Raw genomic sequence first — 17,034 nt, forward strand, 5'->3', positions numbered from 1 at the left:
AACTCTGATAGTTAAACTGAGGTAAGATTTTTCCAAAACCAAAGGATCATCATCAATATCATCATCATCATCATCATCATCATCATTATCTTCATCATCGTCATCGTCATCGTCATCATCATCATCATCATCATCATCAGCACCACCACCACCTGGAATTGTTGATGGCGTGATAAACGACTTACAATCCTCAAAATAATAATAATATTATTAATAATAATAATAATAATAATAATAATAATAATAATAATAACCATCATCATCATCATCATCATCATCATCATTATTTCATTATTATTAAAACAGTAATGTAGCCTACCTGTTCATTCATTTAGGGGTGTCACAAAATATTAAACTAATGCCTACTTTCGTTGTTGTGGACATAAGTACAAAAGGACTGCAGCTGATCCTCTGTGGCCCAGTTGCTAGAGCATGGCGTTAACAACGCTAAGGTTGTGCGTTTGATTCCCACTGGAACCATATATACTGAGAAATGTATTCGCTCACTGCAATGTAAGTCACTTTGGATAAAAGCGTCAGCTAAATGGCCTATATTATGATACAAATGTGCTGTCCATGCGCTGACGTGAATGACGCTCGTTAGCAGTCTCTGGCCAGTGGGAGTGGTAGGAAAGTTGCGTCCGCCCGTCCAGCGGTAGTTTCAGCAGTCACAGTGGAAAGTTGTTGAGAGTTTTACTTGACCGCAGCATTCGCGCTCCTGGGATTATATTAACTGCACATTAGGACGGACATTCTACATTGAGGTGTGAGTGTTTAGCCTATTTCTTTGGATTGTTGTTGAAACTGTCAGTTTAGTTGTTGTAGTTGAGATTACTTCCTTGATCTGTTGTTTTCTTTTAGAAACCTAGGTCTAGGTTTAAGTACTGTAGACTACTCTATCAAATGTGTGAGATGTGTGAATTTGGCTTTATCAGTGAGTGGCTGACAGGTAAATCAATAAAGTGTCAAGCAAATAATGTTATGGAGATCAGATTTATATAGGAAAGTTATAGGATTTGTGTCCTCATGTACTTACCTCTTGTATTTTTTCTAATCGAAAAAAGTAGTGTTTGATTTAGGTCTCACTTTGCTCAAACTTAGATTTTCTATTTTAACTTAGAATTAAACACACTATTTCCTCAACCTCAAATATTATCAATTGTTTTTTATTAAGTTGTTTTAAAATAGAAACAACATGTTGATCGGATGGTGATGCTACAATAACGGTGGTTTTAGGATTATTATTAACTCAGTCTGTCTGTTATGGAAGTATAGTTAGGCTACTTTTGTTTTGCTTTGGTGCACATAAACAGTTTATACAGTCCTTTCCCTTCGTACTATATGAATCATATAACAACAGCAGTCTCCCCCGCTTATCAGATCCCCGCATTGTAATATTATTTAAAGAAAGCGACGCCGTACCGTTTCCTGACAGACTCGGCCAGAAGTCACTGACCATTGGATAACCCTGCAGTTCTGGCCCCAATTGTGAATAGGTTGCAATATCCAAGAACAAAACAGCCATGGTGGAAGTGAAAATTAACAATATGTTATGTAGGCTACCATTTCACTGTAATGCATTAATTTGAACTAATTTGATTAATTAAAAAGTTGAAACTGTAAATCGGCATATGATGCATACAGTTTTCAACATAAACAGATAAGTAAATCCTTCTTAGTTATTATCGGCCTACAGTATATTGCAAATAATTTTGGTGAAAGTCAAAGGATAACTCAGCATTAGATAACTAGTACTCACCTTATGTCTCAGCCCATAGGCTGCAGTAGCCTACTCTCGTCTGCTCTTTATTCACCTCGCATTGCAATGACATGTAATTACATTGGCAGGCCCACTGCTAGCTGCACTTAGTTGGCCATAATATCACATGTCAAGTATTGACTGATTATCCAATTTAGTATCTGAACCCTGTATCATAGCAACCGTTTTAATCAAGCATCTTATTAAATGACGGGAGGCTGAGAGAGGCATATTTATTTGAAACCTTCTTGTTAATCATCACTGACTTAGATGTTAATCAGACATGTATCTGATCGTGGTCGTTGAGAAACAAGCCCCCAGGACAGAAACATTAAGTTCTATAATAAGCACAGATAGCACATCACTGTCCCAGATACGTGAAGGAAAAAAAACAAAGAAGATGAAAGATAGTTAGCAGTGAAGCTTATAAGCTTGGCAACAGCATCTCACCATTTAATTTTCAATGGGACAGCTTCCTCAAGGGGATTTGTAAAGCATGCCAGTATTATATGGAGTATATGTGGATGTGTTGTGTATAGTAGGTTATTATTAGAGATTTTAGACATTGTGTATACTGTAGATATAGCCTATAATCTATCTATCTATCTATATATCTATATCTATATCTATATCTATATCTATATCTATATCTATATATATATATATATATATATATATATGTATGTATGGAAGTACTGCTCAATGGTTGTGTAAGCTACAATGTATGCCAGCATGGTATGATTTGACACATCTATGACATTGCTTGGCAGTCGCCCATCTCCTTAACCACCATTCATAACTCACCACTGATGCCCCACCTCTTTCCCTATCCCAGCTGACCTTTGACCTATCAAGGCTGGATTTGTGTGGTCACCCCTCTGGAGTGGAACAACTGCCACAGTCATTGCTGAGCTGCCATTGGACAAGGACGTTACCCCTGCCTCCGGAGCACTTAGACACCGGCTAGAGATTCAGAACGCACAACGAGATATTTGACATAGACCTTAGAGATGGAGAGGAACATGTTGCTTGTACACCTGCTTCTACTATCTCTCATCACTGGCACCTCAGGTAAGAAGTCATGATCGCTGATCATATCAATTTTTTAACATTTATTTAAAATCTTTTCATTCTATTTATCATTATTATTCAGAGGTTGTCTATAATGAAGGCCTGCTTAGTCAACCGCTTGTGTGTGAAACTTTGAGATCTGTGTGTTGTAGTTGAGCTGAAGACCCCAGAGGGCTTTTCTTCTGTGTAAGCCAAGTTCAAAGGCAGACATTAACCTCCTTATGACTGGTCATGGCTCTGTTACTCCAATCCTGTCTTATTTTATGAACCGACAAGAGCTTTATTTTCACAGCTGTTTTTGGTCAGTGACTCTAAACCATCAGGATTACTGATTAGTTGTAAGAGTCTGGAAAGAGAACACTGTTTAGGTACAAAGATATTGTGTTTTGTATTGGGGATGAGTGACAATAATTCCTAAAGCCTACTTTCAACAAAACCCATCTCATAAAGAAGAAGTTGTAAATAAGACCTATGTATATCAGTTGTTTAGTATTGGGGCTGTTTCTGTTATGTTATCAGGTTGACTTTGGTGGCCACTGGACTAAGCTCTCATTCATTGATGCCCTGCATTGTACAGTTAACTGACTTCTTTGATTGTAACCATTTCCCTGTCTAGTCACCTCAAGTCCATTTATACATGACAGAAAAAGTTTCCCTCTGAAATGGTTAAAGGCTCAATCCCGTTGAAATCTTGATTTCTATAGAATTTCAATCGCATTTGGAGTAAAGCAGATGAAATTAGCATCACACAGGTTTGAAAAACAGAACGTAGTTCTAGATTCGCTGGCTGATATTCCTGCTGACTCTCAGCTTCATACTGTACACTGATATATTTTTTTATTTTTATGTCATGTTTTAACTCTTACCAGCAGTAGCTGTGGATGTGGCTATGACAGTCGTGTCTGTGACAGAAGCTATCTACAGAGGGTTTTCTTGACAGTTGCCCCCACTGCAGTACTCCTCATGGGATGGTATAGGTTTGTTGGTTGTGGGCTCCATTGCATTACAGCAAGGTGGGGGGGGGGGGTTGTATTGACTCTTGCCCCTTCAGTAGTGTAGTTGTTCCATGGGGGCCTTGGTAGACTTGCAAAGCTACAGTATGTTTTTCCTCAGGGGAGCTTTGCTGACTGTGCGCCCCATTGCGACACTCACTCTCTCTCTCCAATGAGGGAGTGTTTTTGATTCTTGCACCCCCCCCTTTGATGTAGCCCCGTAGGGCTTGTCATGGCTCCTCCTATCAGGGGGGCTGTGGTGACTGTTGGCCGCATAGTGGGGGTGTTTGTTCTCGTCCCCTCTGAAGTAGGGCTCTTCCATACAGGGAGACTGTGCTGACCGAGACCCCCCTTCGCTCTTCACTGCAGTTGGTTCCCCCCGTGGGAGAACTGACGTGATGCTGTCGGCTGCGGGTGTCCTGCTGTACTTCCGTCTACCCCAGCTCCCTCTCCATGGGCAGAAGGAAAAGTACAAAAGCGATTAGCAAGCGCCGCCGGAGAGGGAGGGGAGGCTGGAAGGGATCTTGGAGGGGAAGCTGATGGGGAGGGAGGGCGAGAGGGAGGGAGTTAGGGGAGGTAGCTGAACAGCAGGCAGGGGAGCCACCACTGGGACCCACATCCTCAGGAAGCCATGCTGTAGGCTTTAGTGCGGGGGCAGCTCTCTATGGGGGGTGGGTGGGGCTGGGGGGGCATTATGTAACTATCCAAGAACGCATCAGCGGCACAGACTGGGTACGGTTGGGGGGGGGGCTTGAGGGTTATTACAGAGAGAGGGGTAGATGGAGAGAGACGATGAAGGGAGAGGGGGAGAAAAAGAGGGGGAGAAAAGGAGATGGGGAGAGAAAAAGAGAGAGATTAAGACAGATAATGAAAGAAAAAAAGACAGAAGAGAAAACGAGATGACAGACAGCTTCTTGGAGGGCCAGCAAAGAGGGGAAATAACAAACCCAAAGAAAAAAAATCAACCTATGGCGTTGGGAGTCTAAATAAACCACTTCCCCGTAGCTCAGCGTGTTTGGGCCTGGGCCTACTCCTACCCCGGCCCTGCCCCTGCCCCTGCCCCTACCCCGGCCCTGGCCCTAGTCCCGCCCCTGCCCCTGCCCCTGCCCCTACCTCGGCCCTGGCCCTAGTCCCGCCCCTGCCCCTGCCCCGGCCCTGGCCCTAGTCCCGCCCCTGCCCCTGCCCCGGCCCCGGCCCCAGCAGCACAGCGCAGCCAGACTGGGTGGCAGGGAGACACAGCGACGCGACCACTTGTCGCTCCTGCAGACCGATTTCTATCTCAATGTTGCAATTAACAATCCATTTATGACTGCAGTGCTTTTCCTCTCTTTGACTAGCATGGCAGAGCAGAGCAGAGCAGAGCAGAGCAGAGCAGAGCAGGCTCCTGTAGCTATGTAGCTCTCCACTCCCAGTCTACAGCAGTTGTCTCTAGAAGATATTGAGAAGGCACTTTATGGGTTATAATATAATAATACTGTTACAGTGGAAGAACAATATTTCAACTGTTGTGCTTGTCTTTTCTTTGAGTTCCAGAGAGAAGAGCTGACACTGTAGTTAACTGTGTCGCTCCTCTCTTCCATTCTAGTTGTCCCTGGGAGATGGAGTAAAGAGAGGAGTTTGATGGGTGATGGTAATGTAAGAGTGGGAGATCCTGTTTGGAGATAATGGATGATGCAGGGTGTTGCTCTTTGTCTTCATCCAGAGAGCCGGGGCAGGAGAGTAGTGAGTGCACTCATGTAAAGCTGAAGGATTCTTTCCAGGATTTTTTTTTTCTAGATATAAAATATTAACCAGCTCTAAAATCAAATGCTTTCCATTATGAAATCAAGCCTATTTTTCCTATTAACATTAGGTATTGTATCTCCTTCATATTATGGAGCTGATCTGAATGTATTTGCTTTAATACAGTACATGTATATGTCCTAATGCATGAGGGGAGGGCCTTTCCTTGAAAATATACAGTACCAGTCAAAAGTTTGGACACACCTTCTCATTCAATGGTTTTTCTTTATTTTTTCTTTATTATTTTCGACATTGTAGATGAAAAAAATGTTTGGGCCTTTTAACACAGACAATCATTTCTCATCTATAAAGAGATGCTTTAAGCTTTATTATATGAGTTGACTGTGTTGCAAAGACATCTAAAGACAGTAATATTGCATTCAATTAGACTATATTTTAATCACAAACAACCACAAGAACTATGACAAAACAAAAAATACAGTAATTGACATTTCACCACAGCATTTCAGTCTTTTCAACCATGGGTTTTGGCCTGGGCCTGGGTTTCGCCTGGCCATCTTCCCCACTGGCGGTGCTTGGTCCCTGGGGCTCGTTCAGTCCACAGTCCCCCTAGGCCTAGACCAGCAGGCCAGCCGGGCCAGCGGTGGCGTGGCGTGAGTCCTGAATGGCTAATTAGTAGTCTGTGAGATAAACTCCCTCATCAGAATGGCGGCTGCTTGTGCCCATGCCAGCGCGCCCGCCCGCCCGCCGTCTGCCCTGATAACGCCTGGCGTTGGGCAGCCTTATCTCTACTCCGTCTGCACATGCTCAGACAACGAGTCTGCACACACAGAGGGTTTTAGTCCCTTTAAGATGAAAGATCTAGGGAAAGTGCTTGGTTGGTCGATTGCTTGTATTGTACCTGTGCCTAGACTACCTGAAACCAGCAACCCAGTGAAAGTGCTTGGTTGGCCTTTTTTGAACAGTAACTTTAAGACAGCAAACTCAGGGAGAGTTCTTGGCTGGCTGTTTGGCTGTCTTTTATTCCTATGTCCTGTCATGCAAGGAAGTGTCACTGGGTTCCTATGTGTCACTGGGTTCCTAGTTTCACTGGGTTCCTATGTCCTGTCATGCAATTGAAGTTGGTATGTGGCTTGTCAGTAATTGTTTGTTGAAGGCAAAACCCAAGGGAAAGAGTTATTGCACAGTTGAGACCTGATTTTAGTGCCATGCCATGTCAGGTCTGAGTGCCACTTTGTGTTAAATCCAAAGCATGAAGTGTTCCAAGTGTCACCTGTGACGAACTAAAGCAGAACAGTCTCCACATCTAAACAGCTACTACAGTCAGACCTGCGTCAAATTCTTTTTAAAAACTTGAGTGTTTGCTTGAGCCTGCCTGGAGAGTGTGTGTGTGTGTGTGTGTGTGTGTGTGTGTGTGTGTGTGTGTGTGTGTGTGTGTGTGTGTGTGTGTATGAGAGAGAGAGAGAGAGAGAGAGAGAGAGAGAGAGAGAGAGAGAGAGTACTGTATGAGTTAGTGTTATGGTTTAAGGGGTGGGTGGAAAGCTTTTGAGCAAAGATTTTCTTAGTCCATCATCAATACTCTGAAAATGAGAGACTCCAATCCACAGATAGGCTTTGATATAATATGACTCCAACACATCCCAAAGATCTGCTCAAGTACTTCATAGTCTGAAGGGAATGAAATGAAGCTTGTTGACAACTCTCTGCACTGAGACACTTTCATGCAGGACGATTGGAATAAAACTGTCTTTCCTACAACTTTGTACAACTTCTCAAACGAGTACAGTATCAAAGCCTTCATTGCTATGCTACCCCTGATATGACAAAAAATTGAGGTTGTTAATACATTCCGGGAAATCAGTGGAGAAAAACGGGGTAATCTGCGTTGGTTCTACGAGAAACATATGCTGTGCAAAGCTACATCAATCTTAAATGATTGGGAGCACCCTGTGTGCAATGCATCTTTGTCGCCTCCATCTGCTCGGCGGAACGGAGTTAGCACAGCGATCGCTAAATTAGTCTTTCCCCTGCAAAGGCTACGTTGCTAATTAACACTGTGAAGATTAATAGAGTCTCGCTACCGAACGCTCACAATATCTCATCGTTTTGCAATGAATTAGTTTATTCACACCGGAAATCAAGCTGAAGACACACAGCTGATAAAATGTTTATGGAACACCTTGTCAATTTGAGGGAAGAGGTATCCAAGCAAATGAAAAGAAGACACAGCCTTACTTATGCTGCCTGGAACATAACAGATAGGGGGTGTGCTTTATGATTGAGTGTGTGTGTGTGTGTGTGTGTGTGTGTGTGTGTGTGTGTGTGTGTGTGTGTGTGTGTGTTTGAGTGAGAGAGACTACTGACTGAGTGACAAGAGCTACAGTTTGTCACCATCAAAATATATTGAGTGTCTGAGGAAGAGCAGCAGACAGGCCATGAAGACTAATTGAGAGACAGCTCTCAGGCCTTGGAGAGATACTGTATGTGGGTGTGCGTGCCTATGTGGGTCTGTGTGTGGGAGTGTGTGTGTTTAAAAGAGAGAGAGAGAGAAGAAAGAGAAAGAGAGACAGTGTGTGTGTGCGTGCATGTGTGTGTGTGTGTGTGTGTTTGCATGTGCATATGCGTGATTGTGTGTGTGTGTGTGTGTGTGTGTGTGTTGGTGAGCCATAGGCCCTCCTTGCACCATTGGATTTGTTGTTCTGTCGACTTCCGACACAATGAGATGTCTGACAAATGTCTCCCCAAGGTGTAAACATAGCTGGTGTATGTGAAGACAAGCTGTCTGTCTCCAGACCTGGGGTGGGTTTCCCAAAAGATTTGCAGCTAAAGTAATACTTTATCTCTTTTAACAATCCAGGCCCACTCCTCCCCTAGACCAGCAAAGTTGTTCATGTAACAAAGTTCGTTAGTTTACGCACAAGACTGACCTGAAAACATTTCTTTTACAATTGTTACTCTCTTGTGGTTTTGCAGCTAGGTTGTTGGGAGAAATGAAGTACTCCTTGAGCTACAAAGCTTTAGGGAAACTCGCCGCTGTTCTCACATCCCTGCATAACAAACAGTCACTTTACCATCTCTGTCTAGCCTCATTCCCACAGAGATAATAACCAAATGGTAAAATGCCAGAAAACATTTCTGTCTCTGTACTGTATCTGTCTCTCTCTCACACACATACACACACACCACACACACACACACACACACACACACACACACACACACACACACACTTCAACCCAACACACGTCACGATAAAAATGACAGTCGTAATCAGTCCTTTTTAAAGAGAATGTGGGGATTTTCTGCGGCTTTGGGTGGAAACGACTGTGAGCATATATGGAACTGTAAGGGTCTGTACAGTCACGTGCAACACTGCAGTATGCTATGCAGGGGTGAGAGGCCAGGGGACACTGCAGGCCCCTGCAGAGCGCTGATAAGAGCTTGTTTACCTTCCTGTGGATGGTCATGCCTCAGTCTGCGGCCGCGGAAACGCCAGGACAATAGGTGTGTGGAGCAGAGAGGCTAGGCTAGGGGCACCCCCCCCCCCCCCCCCACACACACACACACACTTTGGCACCCCCCTCTGGCAGCCCCCCTCCCTCTCCGACCCCCTCCATGGCTCCTCCGCCCCGCGACCCTGGACACAAACAGTTTACTCTGTCTGAGAGAGACAGTAGCCCATGACGCTGGTCTCTCTCTCTCTCTCTCTCTCTCTCTCTCTCTGTGCCAGGGTTTCCCCTGGGCTTGTCTGTTAGGATGACTGAAAGGCCCATGGCTGCAGACATTGTTTGAACCAGTTGAAAGAAACTAAAGCCAAATAAAGAGCTATTTGTGATATAAAATGACAGGTCATTTGTTTAGGTTAGGCAGTAATGCAGTAATGCAGTTTATTAGTAATTTATAAGAATCGCTTTTTGACTTAAAACATACCTCTCTACTTTAAACATGTTAAGAAACATGTAATGTTTAGCATGTTGTACTTAAGATGTGAACTTGTAGAGCTGATCATCCCATGTTTACACTCTTAGAATAAAAAGATGCTACTTACAGTCCAACCAACAAGGGTTCTTTGAATGTCCCTGTGGGAGCACCCTGTGATAGACCTTTTTTTGTTTTTTTAAAACAATTCCTCTGGCGATGGAATGCTTTTTTTGGAACACACAACAACTGTTGACAAGATATACTAGTTATGGCTTCACCAGATGTGCTCAAAGATTTAGCACTGATAACCAGTCAGAAGAGAAGAGCATGTGCTTCCTCTGATTTATTTCAGGTTCAAACAGAGGGGAGATGTTGAGACTGTGCTACACTAGACCAAAACGGAAGCCAGACCTGGGTTGAAATAGTATTTGAAACCATTTTAAATACTACTGTTTGCTTTAATCTGCTTAGAGTGCTAGATACACTTTTGGGACTATTTCATTGGTTCCATTGCTCCACAAGCACAGAACAGTATTTTAATTATTCATCATTTTGCTATTTGAACCCAACACAATCTATTTTCATCAAAATCCAAATTAGATTAGAATAAGAGAATATCCTCTCTCAAAAAAGGGAATATCCAGAGAAATGTGTGAAGTCCAATGGAGAGTACAAGTCATAACTGCTGTGTCTGCGTTTGTCTCCCCTCCTGTTAAGTTGAGTAGTGTGTTGATCCTTCGACCCTGAGCAGGGGAGTCAATAGAGGAAGTCCCTGTGTGTCCAGGATGTGGCTTGTTGTTGGCAGCATCACGATGCCTCTCCTGAATCTATTACCTTTAATGTCAGAGTTCTGTGGGTTTTTATTCAGTCTTCTTCTTTCTGCCGACGAGGCAGATCGACCCTGGAGAATACTGACGACAGACCTTTGACCTTTCAAAACAGGAAGTGATATTTCTGCTTTTCAGGCAGTTTTGGGCAGGAAGGAACCTTGTTCACTTTTTTGCTATACAATTATAGACATATCTATTCTCACTTCTCACCTCTAGAAGTATGATTCCCAGTAATGATACTGCCAATAGTCTTTGCACTGCTCCAGCAACTATCCATCTATACACAATGTACTGTTCACTTTTTTGTAACAAGTTGACAACCACTGAATGATATATTGTCTTTATTGGACACACACACACACACACACACACACACACAGAAACACAGAGAGACTTGGAATTTTCCAGGCTTTGTCAGAGGCCTATTTACTTTACAGCATTGAGAAGTCCTAGTCTGACTCCCAATCGCGCCTGGACATGACTCAGCAAGATGGCCGACAGAGCCAGCTCAAGTCAGTAACCTAGATACCGCTAATACTCAGATAACCCCTGTGACATGCTGTGATATATGAGACTCATCATGACGTTCTGTACATTATCTCTCCCCCATAGTCATTATGCACATTATGACTATTCTCTAATCCTCTTACTCCCTCACTCTTCCCCAGATCTAAATGGGAATCACTGTCATCAGCCTTAAACATTTGTTCTCATGGAAAAGGAAATTGAAGGGGCAGACAGAAACAGATAAAGATGTGGAGGAATGGAGTGGGGTGGCGCTTCTATACCTCATTTACCACCCAACCGCTTAGTGAGGCCCGCCGGCATTTCCGGGTCAGGCAGAGGGGTCAGAGACACTATGGTTTATATCCTCACTGGCTGGAAAATAAGATCCACGCACGCACGCACGCACGCACGCACGCACGCACGCACGCACGCACGCACGCACGCACGCATGCACGCACGCACGCACGCACGCACGCACGCATACACACTCTCTCTCTCTCACTCTTCCTCTCTCTCTCACTCTCTCTCTGTCTTTCTCTCTCATACCTACACACATGCACGTACACACGCCCGCATGAGAAAAGGAGGAGAGGCTCCATGTCTGTCAGCAGGGGGTGGGGGAGGGGGGCACAATTAATTAATGGGCAGATGAAGAAGGGAAGAAAGAGCTGTTGTGTGGGCCTGGGTTCATTAATGAGCAGATGAAGAAGGGAAGAAAGAGCTGCTGTGTGGGCCTCCCCCCCCCCCCCCCCCCTCCACCCCGCGACATGACGACAGTGTCTTCCAGAGCCCTCCGTCATCATCAGCCAGCCCTCTAAACATGGCATTTCCTGTTGCCTTCACGAACATTGTTGTTTCCTGTTGACCCCCCTCTCCTCTCCTCCTCCTCCATCCCTCCATCCGTCCGTAAAACCCTCCCCCATTAGCCTTGCACCTTGTACTTGTGGGTATACAGGCCTGGATGTGAAGCTATAATTAGGTTCTTAGATAGTTTTTCACTCTCTGGTACGACAATGAACAAGATACAGTCTTAATGAGAGGCTGCCATGTTACGACTGTAATCAGTTATCAGTCAACTGATGAAGGATGTCTTGTAGACATGGAGGATGTATCGGATTCAGCTTCGGAAAAGTCACTACAAATTACATTTTTCATCAGAGCTATTTATTTATTGATCAATCTGCAAAGCCTGAGGTGAATATCTTCATAAATGTTCCCATAAAGGGCTTGCCCTTCGTGTTCGATGACATCAGTGTTTTCCTATAATGGGTGTCCGTGTTCATATCGTATTCAGTTTAGATGTGTCTGTCTGCTGATGGGAATCAGGAGTGGGTCGTTTCTGCTCTGTGATGCTATCAGAGTTCCATCGCCCTGTGTTAGTAGACGGCGAGACCCAGTGTGTGTGTGTGTGTGTGTGTGTGTGTGTGTGTGTGTGTGTCAGCCAGGAGACAGACAGTCTGAGCTCAGGGGGCATCAGGGCCTGGGACATCCCACAGTACAGCCAGTCCAGATCTGAGCATGCCTCAGCCATGACGCCTGCCACCCAATGACGCCGCAGGGAGAAGATAAAGCCCCAATCAAACCTCCCATCTCTCAGTAGGCTGGGCGGGACCTGGGCTCCAGCCGAGGCTGCTGATTGGGTAGGAAGTGACACCTGACCCTGGTCTTCCTGAGGAAGGAGGCGGTTTACTAGTGGGGAATATTTATTGACCACCAACAGGATACTCCCTAGGGGGACAAAGTAAAGGAACAGATAAAGCAAATAAATTATTTCAACAGTTCCCTTGTGAGGTCTCGACACAATGGCACTCTCCCTCTCTGACTGACTCCATGCCAGCCTGCCACACACCCAGACATAAGGGCAGACAGAAAGACACACACGCAACACACACACACACACACACACACACACACACACACACACACACACACACACACACACACACACACACACACACACACACACACACACACACACACACTCCTCTATCCCTGACCCTGACCAGACGTTCATATCCATCTTCAGCCTTGACCACACAGCCTCATGTCCAGCAAATTACCCGGCCTTGTGTCTCCGTGCGAGAGAGCAGAGGTTGAGGCACAACTTGCCGCTGTGAGGGAGGAGAGGAAAGGAGGGCAGGAGGAGAGAGAGAGATGAGAGGATGGGAGAGAGAGAGAGAGGGCAGGAGAGCAGGAGGAGAGAGAGAGATGAGAGGATGGGAGAGAGAGAGAGGGCAGGAGAGGAAAGGAGGGCAGGAGGAGAGAGAGAGATGAGAGGATGGGAGAGAGAGAGAGAGAGAGGGCAGGAGAGCAGGAGGAGAGAGAGAGATGAGAGGATGGGAGAGAGAGAGAGAGAGGGCAGGAGAGCAGGGAGGAAGTAGAGAAGGAGGAGTGGACTTGATTTAATGCTGCCCAATGTGGCAATGAGGTCTCAGATGAACCCAGTAGTAGCAGCCCCGCCTACACGCTTAGCATTCATATTCACTTATCTTCTGATGAGAGTGCATGGTAGCGCTGCTTCCAAATGACCTGACACACTTACAGTACCAGTCAAAAGTTTGGACACACCTTGCCAAGAGTGTGCAAAGCTGTCATCAAAGCAAAAGGTGGCTACTTTGAAGAATGTAAAATATAAAACATATTCTGGTTTGTTTACCACATAATTCCATATGTGTTCCTTCATAGTTCTGATGTCTTCAATATTAATCTACAATGTCGAAAATAATAAAAAATAAAGAAAAACCATTGAATGAGAAGGTGTGTCCAAGCTTTTGACTGGTACTGTACACACACACGCTATGGACCAGTTTCCTGGACCTAGAATACGCCTACACTACTAGACTAAACAGCATATTCAATGGAAAGTTGAATGTGTTGTTTAGTCCAGAACTTTCATAATCAGTCCAGGTTTCATCTCTGTTTGTGAGCTTGTCATTACACATGTATATAGTGACCACTGTGCTCTGCCTAATGTAGTGGAGGTGGTTTTGAACCACGTTATGGTCATGGTTAACCTTGCCTGGACACACACTTGTAAGCCACAATTTATGGGGGACCACAGGGATGTCCTCTTGGTCTAATGGTAGACTCTTCTGGTTCGGCGCGCAGGAGGAGAACCAGGTTCGATCCCCACTCGTTTCATTAACCCACTCACTTTTCGCCTTTCTCCACTAGCCTCCCTCCAGACATGTGTACCGAAGGAGGTGACTGAGAACCAGAACAACTGGATCCAGGTGAGAGAGATGTCGACAGGCTGCTGGACCAGCTTCACCAGGGAGGACCAGGCAGAGGTGCACATCCTCAAAATACACTTCATTCCTACGGTAAGACAATATATACACAACATACCTATAGGCTAATGTATCTGTACTGTAATGTCTACAACTACCATCCTCATTAGAGTCAGTCACCTACACCTACTGTATACTGTATACTGTACTATATACCAACTGTATGCCAGTGGAGGCATCGGAGGATGGGCTCATTGTAATACAATGATAATCTGTGTCAGGAGAAACGTCCCCTGAAAGATTAGTTGAAGATACACAAGCATCTCTTTTAGTGAAGATAGGCCTATGCTTGAATGGTCAGTGCTGTACCATGTGAAGCCATGCACTGTAATGTTACACTAACATGTACACTAACATCATGTGGCAGTACTCTTTGACTGTACTGTATCAGTAGCACTCTACAATGAACTTTTGGTCAAACGTTTAAACTGATTAAACTTTGTGTCCAAACTATAATCTACATACTAGTCCTTTTGAAAACACAACCCCAATATATTGAGTTCATATAGGTTTTCCATATCGCTGGAATGTTTTGGCAATTCATGGGGGAATACTGTGTTCCGTATCTAACTGAGATTGATACCAGATGACATTAGGCTAACAACTAACGCTAGGCTCTCTTAGCTTTCCCATGTGGCTGAGAGTAAACTCTAGCAGGACACCTCGTCTGGCCTGGTCTGATAAAGTGCAAACATATGCCAGACATAACAGAAAGATATATCGGTCTCCCCCGATGTGGCGGGCTCTAATGCTAACCTCACGAAAACACCCCACCACATAGGCCGATAGTACAACAGCCTGGTTGTATGGGGGATAGTGGTATTTCCTCAGGATAGGAGGCACAGTTGGAGGAGCTCCAGAATTGAAGGTCTGGGATTAGTTTATTAACCTTCAACCAATGTCAGCGTCAACCATCATGACAACATCAATTTGTTTCTGACCGTAGAACAGTCTCACTGTATCCGTACTCAGCGATTTCCTTGAGTGAATTTGCTGAGTTTTAGGTGAAGGAAACCCAGAATCGCTGATCTAGGATCACTTTATCCTTTTATTCATTTATCATGAGAGGGTAAAATGCAAACTGAACTCAGATCAGTGCATAAGAAGAACTATTTCCACGTCAGACTCAATTTTTCACTTTCCGACAGTCTTGTAAGGCAGCATTAGTCATTTCTTTATCAGTGCGTGCGTGCGTGTGCTTGTGTGTGTGTGTGTGTGTGTGGTATGTGTGTGTGTGTGTGTGTGTGTGTGGTATGTGTGTGTGTGTGTGTGTGTGTGTGTGTGTGTGTGCGTGCGTCTGCCGAAACGGCATCACAGGATGATACAGTGTCTGAGGCTGGCTGCCTAGATCTCTCATGCACCTCTGAGAAATTAATGAGTATGAGAAGAGACCCTCGGGCCCCCTTCCATGTCTTTCCCTCTCCTCCTCTCCTCCTTCCCCAATCCTTCTCCACTAAATGAAAAACTACTGCAGATCTTCTCATGTCCTCTCCCTCTACCAGGCACTCTGACTGCCTGGGAAATGAGGCAAGAACATGCCCTGTATTATGAACACAACTAAACAAAGACAGCTGTCTTCATGAAATCTACATAAGACAAATGTAATGAGAAGTCTTGGTGCCAGATTTGATGAAATCTTGGAGGGGGACAACGACAAAGTGTGTGTGTGTGTGTGTGTGTGCGATCCTATGGACATTCCACAGAGCTAGCATATCCTGTTCTCCTGTGGGATTCAGTAGATGTTTGGAAATGGAGTGCGAGGGGTCATGCCATTTCTCAACACAGCTCTCTTGCTGTGCCTGTTTGTGGCAGTGCAGAAATGTGTGATTTGGAAAGGGGTTTGGACTTCTCTCAGCAAACAAAAGAAAGGCTATAGGATATGACCTCCTCAGCTATCTGCTCCTGCTATCTCCCTCACCCTATTCCTCTCTCTCTCTCTCTTTTTTTTTTCCTAATTTTTTTTCTAATATTTATTTTCTTTTTGTATCTGTTTCTCTCTCTCCTTCTCTTTGTCCTTGATTCACTCTTGCACCGTTTTTTTTTTTTTTTATCGAGATTTTTCCTTTTCATCGTGTGATTTAGGGCTTGGCAGAGACAAACCAGTGCTCACCTGCATGCACTCCACAGAGACAGAAAAACAAATCATTCCTCACTCCTCCGCAAACAAAAGAGTTCACGGGCCTTCCCCTGCCTTCAACCCCCCCCTCCCCAGGACTCAACCCTGGCCATTTCTCACTTCCATTTGGCCGCTGTAAACAACTATGATGGAATATGTCCCCTACTTAAGGGGAGGTGGGGACGAGAGGTGTGCAGGGGGAAGGGAGAGGTCAAAGGGGAAGTTAGGCTGGCTTGGCAGCCTGTGTATGGTGCTTTAACCTGAGAGGGGGATGGATAGAGAGGGGGGCGGGGTTGGAACAAGAGAGAGGGAGAAATGATATAGAAAGAAGAAATAGAGCGCAAGAGAGAGAGAGAGAGAGAGAGAGAGAGAGAGTAGAGTGAGAGAGTCAGAGAGCGAGAGAGTGAGGGCAGAGGGTTTGTACAGAGTAAGAGAGGAGGAGGAAGGAGGAGGTCCTTAGACCGACCCCATTGATGTCACATTCTGGCTCGGGTGTTAGGGTGTTGGCGCCCAGCCGAGACTGGACGGCCCAGGGCCCGGAGCCGGCGAGGGTTAGAGGAGGGAGCCAAAGAATAACGGGAAGCCGTTATGCATCAGCAAAGCTCTCAGAAAAAAAGAGAAAAGTAGCTCTCGAGAAAAAAAAAAAAAAGTCTGAAGAGGAAAACAATTGTATCTTGAAAGCACAGGAACAAAAATAGCAAGGGATCAGGGACGGCTACGGGCACGCTCATTGTTCAAAGTCATAGAGGAGGAGAAGGGAGAGAGGGATGATGGAGAAAGTCAGAAAGTCAGAAGATGAAGAGGG

The 17,034-nt window shown here is 45.0% G+C and overlaps 1 protein-coding gene across 1 annotated transcript in view; it reads left to right on the forward strand.

Annotated features, from left to right (window-relative positions):
• The first annotated feature begins 687 nt into the window (after positions 1–687).
• The window catches only part of eng (endoglin), a 36,275-nt gene continuing 19,928 nt past the window's right edge, over positions 688–17,034 (forward strand). The window contains exons 1-3 of the mRNA XM_083669526.1: positions 688–766; positions 2,595–2,830; positions 13,998–14,146. Coding sequence (XP_083525652.1) covers positions 2,770–2,830; positions 13,998–14,146 — 210 coding nt within the window. The 5' untranslated portion in view covers positions 688–766; positions 2,595–2,769. The remainder of the gene's footprint in view (positions 767–2,594; positions 2,831–13,997; positions 14,147–17,034) is intronic.

The sequence above is a fragment of the Argentina silus genome (assembly GCF_951799395.1).
Source record: "Argentina silus genome assembly, chromosome: 5".
Classification (NCBI taxonomy): domain Eukaryota; kingdom Metazoa; phylum Chordata; class Actinopteri; order Argentiniformes; family Argentinidae; genus Argentina; species Argentina silus.